General features: G+C 48.0%; 1 protein-coding gene across 3 annotated transcripts; it reads right to left on the reverse strand.

The window, feature by feature from the left end:
- Positions 1 to 2,976: 2,976 nt before the first annotated feature.
- Positions 2,977 to 6,256, reverse strand: LOC127762237 (WD repeat-containing protein LWD1). 3 transcript variants are annotated; one of them, XR_008015456.1, is made up of 2 exons: positions 4,827 to 6,256; positions 2,977 to 3,429 (listed from the first exon to the last, which is right to left on the reverse strand). XR_008015456.1 is itself a non-coding variant. In XM_052286670.1 (1 exon), exon 1 carries the CDS (start codon positions 6,129 to 6,131, stop codon positions 4,896 to 4,898), a length of 1,236 nt encoding a protein of 411 aa, XP_052142630.1. In that variant the 5' UTR covers positions 6,132 to 6,256; the 3' UTR covers positions 4,498 to 4,895. The 3 variants fall into 3 exon arrangements, 1 of the variants encoding a protein (XP_052142630.1); XR_008015455.1 differs by lacking the exon at positions 2,977 to 3,429 and adding an exon at positions 3,452 to 4,496; XM_052286670.1 differs by lacking the exon at positions 2,977 to 3,429 and having other exon boundaries at positions 4,498 to 6,256.
- Between the last annotated feature and the right edge of the window lie 2,240 nt (positions 6,257 to 8,496).

Consider the following 8,496-nt stretch of genomic DNA (forward strand, 5'->3'; position numbering starts at 1 on the left):
TCAATCCTGCTGCTGCTGCTGCTGCTGGCTGGCCACCTTCCAAAAGGTGGTAGATAGTGTGGCGCCAAAGGGAAAGGGAAAGGAGTCTTGTGCTTGTGCTTGTGCTTGTGCAAGTGCAACACCCAGCATGCATATGCATGTTCAATGTCGTCATTGGATGGTGTGTGTGTGTGGGAGAGAAGAAGCAGTCGCATCTGCTGAGCTGTCTTGATCTGCTCGATGCATGATCGATCACCACCCTGCCAATAGTCCAATACTGCTGGTGTTGGCTGCTACTGTGTCCTCTTCCTTCGTCGTCGTCGTCTCTGCCTCGTGTGGCGCCAATGCGTGATGTGTCAGCAACTTTCCTCTTCTTTTTGTCACCTTTTTTTTTACTCACTTCTGTAGCTAACTGTACAAGATATATAGCGTGGTTTTTTAAAAAAAAAATGAGTGAGAGTCGTAGCAAGTTTCGTTCTGAAATTTTCGTTGTGTATGTAGGTCGGTATCAAATCATGCTCCAATTTTGTAGCTGAAAGTGTAAGAGAGACGCCGACGTCCAACTAATCCGCTTATTATCCGCAGGCTAGCTAGCGCTTTCGTGGCTGATCACAATAACCACTCCCCATCCATCACAGACCGACCGATTCAGTATACTCTACTTCCTCTGTTTCACAATGTAAGACTTTCTAACATTGCTCATATTTATTTAGATGTTAATGAATCTAGACATATATATGTATTTGGATTCATTAACATCTATATGTATGTGGAAAATGTTAGAAAGTCTTATATTGTGAAATGGAGGGAGTAATTAGTTGCCACATGTAAGTCATGCATACAGTAGTTCATAAACTTCGTCATTGGCAGTTGAATCTAGATAATCTGTACAAATAACCCTGTGTTGTTTTTTTAGACCTTAGATCATTCATTGACCCGGTTTCGCTAGAAAGCGCAAACTAAAGATCATTCCATTGAGAATCCTTCGATTCCTTTCTGGCACACAAAACGAAGCAACGGATTAATTAATGTATAATAAATTAAATATTAGCTTAAAAACCTTTTAAAAAAATAATTAATGACTTTTAAAGCATCATTTATATAGAGTTATTTTAAAAGAGAACATATTATTTAACAGTTTGGGAAGCATGCGTGAAAAACAAGAGAGCAGAAGTTAAAAAAAATAAGAAAAAGAACACACCTTTAAAAGGAAAGTAAAGAGTTAAAAAGTGAATTATGGGATTTCCAGCTTTCAATCTACGCGCCAAAGACATAAGTATTAGAGCAAGTTCTATAGTATAGCCAACTACTAACTCCAAATTATTTATAGTCAATTTAATAGCCAATTCGTACGATAGTTACCTAGAAATATAGACTACACTATTAATAAATGATCATACCTATTATACACACATTGCGTCTTGGGGTCTGTGCTATAGCTGCCTACAAATATATATCCCGTTGCTTTTTTCACTCTTTTTTTATCTTCTTGATATATGTTTAAACCGATTTATAGTTTGCTATTGTACCTGCTGTTAGCAGATGATGTGGCAGCAAGCAGCAAAGGTGCCGACGTGCGCAGGCGTCGGTGAGGCAGTAGGATAGTGAAGTCACGGCACCTGTAGTGATGGAGATTATTGTAGGTCGTTTTACGGTCGTTCTGACGGAAAACGTTAATATGTGAAATAATCACGTATTAATGCTATTGCTACAGGATGTGGTTGTGGTTGAGGGTTAGCGTGGAATTACCAACAAAACGTTCTCATCACACGATCAGTACCGTTCGGCAGTGTTACCGTCAACTACCCAAAAAAGGAGCCCGGTGTGCGTGTCCCTGGTGTCACCTGAACTGAAGCTGCTGGGCCGTCCAACCATTATTCGTTGAAAAAAAGTTCACATCATGTCCTCTCACTATGGTCGAGTTTTATTCACGTCCCTCGTTCCCTCAACCACGATCCAGATACATAGCGTTCTCTAAGCATGTGTTTAGTTTAGGATAAAGTAAGTTGGTTGGACTTGATCATCCTGTCTATCTGTTTGGCATGAGTGATGTGATGGTCTTTTTAGGTGCTAAACCACATATCGACGAGACAAAAAAGTGGGTTGGATTGATCCGCCAATTTTTTAGGGATCAGTTCAACTCGAATCTTAGGAGAATAATCCCTTTCATGGATCATTCCATCCCACCTACCCTCAAACCAAATACAAAGTGGGGTTCGAAACAACCCAACCCCATCCCATGAACCAAACACATACTAACACTGTGTAAATTGAGTGTTTCAACGGTCTGGAATAGTGACTTGAGCCACCAGTTGTGCCGCCTGCAAACATCTAGCCTTGACACCAAAAACAGTTGGCCGACCGAACCGGGGGCAAGTCGAGTGAAAAGGAGTCTCACGGTTTGTTCTAAGATTGTTTGCGCGATCTTTTTTTGTTCTTCCCGGATGAAGAGAAAATGAGAGAAGAATGTAGGAACATCCTGGGCGGAAGCGGAACAGAAGAAATGAAAGATGATCAATCATTAGTAGCTAGAAAAGCCATCGGCAACGTTATCCTCAGGTTGAACTTCACAGTAATTGGGTTTGTTTGGTTTGTAAGATTTTTTAAAACGTAGGAATAGCATGAGAACACATATGCAGACCTACGAATTGAAAAACATAGAAAACTTACCTATGGTTGTGTAGAAAACAATTTAAAGGATTGAAAACATTGGATTGGAGTGGATTATTTTTTTTCCCCTTTAAAAGTGGAGGGACAGGAACTTTTCCTTTGGTGCATTCCTTTGAAACGAATGACAGTATAGTGCCCATTCCAAAGGATTGCATATTCTTGTACTTTTCCTTTACAATTCCTTTGAAACGAATAAGCCCTGAGGTCTACTCCCTCCGTCCAAAAAAAGGCAAACAGTGGGTTTCCATGCCAATGTTTGATTGTCCGTCTTATATGAAAATTTTTTATAATTAGTATTTTTATTGTTGTTAGATGATAAAACATGATTAATACTTTATGCGTGACTTATCTTTTTAATTTTTTTCATAATTTTTTCAAATAAGACGGACGGTCAAACGTTAGACACGGAAACTAGGGTTTGTCTTTTTCTGGGACGGAGGGAGTAGGTTGTCCAGTGTCCACCCAAATAATCACATTGAAACAACAGCCACAGCCCACAGGCCATCCAATTATGCAATTAGAACATAGAACATGGTGCCATGGTGGTATGAAAAGTCACTGGAAATAAAAGTCATTCACATCTTCTGGCTGCTGCACAAGTAGTTAGCTTCGAGTTTGAGAATGAAAGGGACACTGGGGTAAAAGGGAGTGGAGGAAGGATGCAGTATCTGTAAAATGAATGAACACGTACAGCACCTTTCTACGACAGAATCCAGTAGACTTGTAGCCAACCCTTGCATAGAATCATATTATTGAATCTCCATCACGCAACGTGGTAATCTATAAGATGTCAAAAATGCTCTTACTCTTATTATTACAGTATCAAGTGTCTTGTGATGTGTGCTTGAAATCTCCAAGCGCAGGAAGGAGCAAAGCAAAATCACAAAATAGATGCAAGCTGATACTTGCTTGAACCTCATTTCAACCAAAAACAATCACGCGCACATGCAAAGTAGAAAAGAAGTCAATTCTCAATCCCTTCTTGAACAAACAAATACTACATAGTGGAAAGTGGAAACTTTATAATGGTGCACACGCACACTTGCTTGATTGTTGATGCTACACACCAACCAGATGATATTATGCTTCAGCAATCAACAAATTCTACAATTGGTGAAAAATGATATGCAATCCAAATACAAATAATAGGCTCCCAAAAGGATATCCTATGGGGGAAACATTTTGTCACTAAGTGACTTCACACACATCTCAGTTGTTTTCCAACTTGTCCAATGGAAGATGTGCAACTATCATATTCACAAAAGAAAGAATACAACTAAGTAGAAACACACCACTAGAAGAGAACTAAAGCAAAGCCAAAGATGATACTTAATAAAGATGCACCCATAAGCACCAAGGCCTTATTGTTGTGGCACTATTCACAGAAGACACAAGGTTTCATTTTATTTTATGTTTTGAAGGATAACTCAGGGCATCTATTCATTTGCTGCAGCTACAACTGTTACAGAAAGCCAGAAAAAGGCCGATTCTATTTGACCACATGGCATCAATAACTGTTACAAGCTACAGTAGATTATCAAACCACCCACACCAGCAAACCATAGTACCGGACCCTAAAAGGCTAAAACTCTACCTAATAAAACGACAAACAATGAGGCCATAGGATATGAATTGAAGTGAACCAATGGAAGACATAACAATGCAACTACTGGTCTCTGAAGATTGCACATACTAAATTGAAAGTACCAATATGTTCACCACATGACAAGGATCTTCTTAAAAGTGTGCCATCCAGGGTGATAGCGAGAACACTTGGCTTTGATAGCATGTCAAGTTTCATGCATTTAGTTCTACTTCAACAGCACAACATGAGAAACACCATAGATCTGAAACAAAATAACACGCACAAGCTTATAACTTATAAGTGCATATACGGCGAGTGCAAAATACAACATGGAAGTCAAGAGGTGAACCTACGCCCTACTGGAGCTGGACATTCGAGAACAAGCAACAAACATAACTACAATCCACATCACATTAACATCAATACTAAACCTAGAGCAGCTAATTACTCTAACAGCTCAGTTCATTGCCAATTCCAGCTTCTAGGTAGGAAACAATTTGTTATATCACTAGAACCAACTCAGCGCGCATATCATCTGTGCACAACTTAAAATAAATAAGACTGAAGTAACAATGTCCTCTGATCACCTAACCTCATTATCCATGCTGGCCTTCTTTGTTCTTGTCGATGTCCCCTTACTAACAGGGTTGGAACAAAGAAATCAGACCCTGAGGATCTGCAGTTTAGTGGAGAATGCAATAGCGACCCAGTCAGGCTGGGTCGCTGACCATTGGAGCTGCTCAATCTCTGCCCCAGCAGTGTACGCCAATATGGGATCAAGACCGCCCTCAGCTGCCGCAGCAGCTGCAGCATTGCCATTTCCATTGCCACCATTGTTGCTCCCAGTGCCCATGGATGACAGGTCCCATATAAGGGCCTGCGAGTCATCCCCAGCTGTGCAAATGTGACAAGAGGAGTGTGGCGCCCATGCTATGGCGTTGACGGGCGAATGGTGGCGGTGGAGCTCGACCACCGGTAGTGTTGGGTAGCGGATATCAAGCACGACCACCTTGGGGCTATCCATGATGATGGTTGCCATGTACCTAGGGTCCTGCTTGTTCCACCCTAACCTAACCAGCGGCGTTGGCGAGGCAGTGCCGCCATCTGCACCTGCCGAATTGGAGCTGCCGCCAGAACTGGACTCGTAGATAATTGTGGAATGCTCCTTGTCCCGGAGATCAAACACGCGAACGGAGCCGTCGGCGGAGACGGATGCAAAGACGCCGGCACCGCCCCAGGCGATGTCGTAGACCTCCTTGTCATGGGCAATGAGCTGGGTGTCGACGGCCTCCCGCTCGACGTCCCAGATGGTGCAGGTGGTGTCGATGGAGGAGGTCCCGATGCGGCGGGGGTCGGCGTCGTTCCAGTCGAAGGAGGTGAGCGGGCCGCAGTAGTCGCTGTTGCGGTTGCCGTTGAGCTCGCAGCGCAGCTCGACGTCGGGCGAGGCGGTGCCGTTGCAGCGGACGGAGCCGGAGTTGGAGCTGGCGGCGGCGGCGGCGGCGGCCTCGTCCGGGGAGGGGATGCGCCAGATGCGGAGGTGGTCGGCGGAGGTGGCGAGGAGGTCGGGGCGGACGGAGTGCGGGTCCGGGACGAACATGGTCTTGGTGGGAGGGTAGGGGTGGTCGAAGGTGAGGACGGGGGCGATGTCGCCGGAGGACTCGTCGAGCTGGACCACCTGGACGTGGTTGTTGTGCTGCTCGAGCAGGCTGGCGATGGCGAGCCGGTACTTCTTGTCGCGCCGCACGCTCCAGTTCATGCCGTAGATGTGCCACCCGGCCTCGTACGTGTAGATCTCCGACCGCTTCGCCTCCCCGCCGCCGCCGCCGCGGCCCCCGCCGTTCCCCTGCTCCTGATCCGCCCACGCCTCGCCGTCCCCACCCGCGCCGCCTCCTCCCATGGCGCCGCCGCCGCCGAAGCCGAGTTGTTGGGGGGAGGGGATTGGGTGGGGGATGCGGATTTGGGGGGGTTTCTACTTTCTAGGCTTGTAGATAGAGGAGAATGCGGATTTGGGGGTTTCGCTTCGAGTTCGAGGTCGACGAGACGACTGGGTGGAGACGGGAGAGGAGAGACGAGGGGGAGTAGTAGCGATGTAATTGTGCTGGCCTGGGCTTATGGGCCGGGCTTGCCCTGGGCTATCTAAGGAAGGGCCCAGCATTATGTGGGGGAAAAAGTATACCGAAGGTCCCTCAACTTGTCATCGAGTTACAAAATCGTGGCGTAAACGCATAACCAGATATATGACGTCCCTTAACTTACAAAACCGTTTATTACGTTCCTCGATGGTTTTCACGCCAGTTTTATCCCATGTGACAGCTAAGTCAGCGTGAGACCAACGTGTCAGAATGCCACTTCATCACCCTCCGTCTCTTTCCCCTCCTCTCCCTTCCTCCTCTCTCTCCCTCTCCTCTCGGGCAAGCTAGCCGGCGGGTGGGGATGAGGTCGCCGACAACGGGCGCGAGGACGAGGGGGTCGGCAGCGACAGGGGTGACCGGGTCGACGGCGTTGGATTCGGTGACGGCGGTGGCGGTGATTTTGAGGAGGTTGGAGATGGAGATGGCGGAGGCGTAGAGCGGTGGGGAGCAGCGGAACACGAGGTAGGCGTCGCAAGGCCCCGTGGCGGTGGCGGAGGTGACGTCGTACTCCTGCTGCACCCGAGGCGGCAGCCGATGGCCCTCGCCCGCGCCGTGCCGCGACGGCGAGGAGAACGAGGAGGAGGACGAGCGCGAGCATGGCGCCGCCGCCTCGGATTCGCCGTAGCCTCTTCGCCATCGGCGAGGTCTGCGGCCGCTGCCACCACCACCACCACTAGGGCTCGGGCTCCGCCGCCGCCACCACTCAGCCGCGGCGAGGAGGACGAGGAGGAGGACGAGCGCGAGCACTGCGCCGCCGCCGGCCACCGTCGATGGCGGAGAGGCTACGGCGAATCCGGATCTAGCCGCCTCCACCATGGGCGTCGGGTGCCCCAGCCGACGCCGTTTCGGGCGGCGGCGAGACGGAGGGGAGGAGGAAGGTGTGGCGGCGACCGGAGCGCGGGGGAGGAGGAAGGTGTGGCGGTGACCGGCGCGCGGGGGAGGAGGAAGGTGTGGCGGCGGCCGGCGCGCGCGTTGGATGCGGACGCGCGTCGCTGTACCGGAACCGCCTCGGCCCGCTCTCCACGAAGAACTCCTCGTCGGCAAGCTCGTCGTACCCCATCTTGTCAAAGATGTCACCATCGGCGAGCTCTCCGGCTTTCCTCCATTGTGACACGAACCAGAGCACCCCTATGGCGACGAGCACAAGAAGCAAGCTGTAGAGTCCCAACACCACCCACACGTCCTTGGGGTCGATGCTGGTGGTGAACTCCCAGTACTACACTTGCTGCAGCTCGGCGGCCCCGCCCGTAGCAGCGAAGAAGCCGACGGCGACGGCATCGGGGAGGTACTCCATCAGATCGACGGCGTACCAGAGCACGGGATCCGTCGGGCCGCCGCCGCGTCGCCGTAGGAGAGCGCGACGGTAAGGTTCTTGGCCTCGCCGTCGTACGCGACGCGCTGGTGCGCCCTCCAGCCGTCCTTCATGCTGGTGGGACAGTCGACGGTGGCAGAGAAGGGAGAGAGATGAGGAAGAGAGAGAAGAGGGGAAAAGAGAGAGGAGGCTGATGTGGCCACGCTGACAGGTGGGGCCCACGTGGGTTCCACGCTGACTCAGCTGCCACATATGATAAAACCAGAGTCAAAACCACCTAAGGATCTATCGTGACCGGTTTCGATTAGTTAAGGGACGTTGGATAGACGATTTTAGCAACTCGATGACAAGTTGAGGGACCTTCGGTGTACTTTTTCCTTATGTGGGCTCGGCAGGTTGGGTTTGGGGAAGGGAACTGAAATTTTCTTTTTCTGTAAATATAAACAAACAACTTTGCTATATATTTGTCGATAAATTTTCCCCCAAAAATTTGACATATGTAATTACAGTACAACCGTAGTGTAATTACACTGTAACTTGCATGTAATTACACTGTAACTATAATATAACTTGTATGTAACTTTCAAAAATCCCTCCATAATATGTTATTTCGATAAAATGAAGGTTGTGGGAACAATTTTTTTCACATATGTGTGTACTGTGATTTTTTTTCTTCCTCATCAAAACAAATCTTTATAATAGATCTAATGATTTAAAATTACGTGAAACTTACATACAAGTTACGCTGTAGTTACATGCAAGTTACAGTGTAATTACATATAAGTTATAGTGTAATTACACTACAATTATACTGTAAT

Source organism: Oryza glaberrima, chromosome 2 (genome assembly GCF_000147395.1).
Source record: "Oryza glaberrima chromosome 2, OglaRS2, whole genome shotgun sequence".
Classification (NCBI taxonomy): domain Eukaryota; kingdom Viridiplantae; phylum Streptophyta; class Magnoliopsida; order Poales; family Poaceae; genus Oryza; species Oryza glaberrima.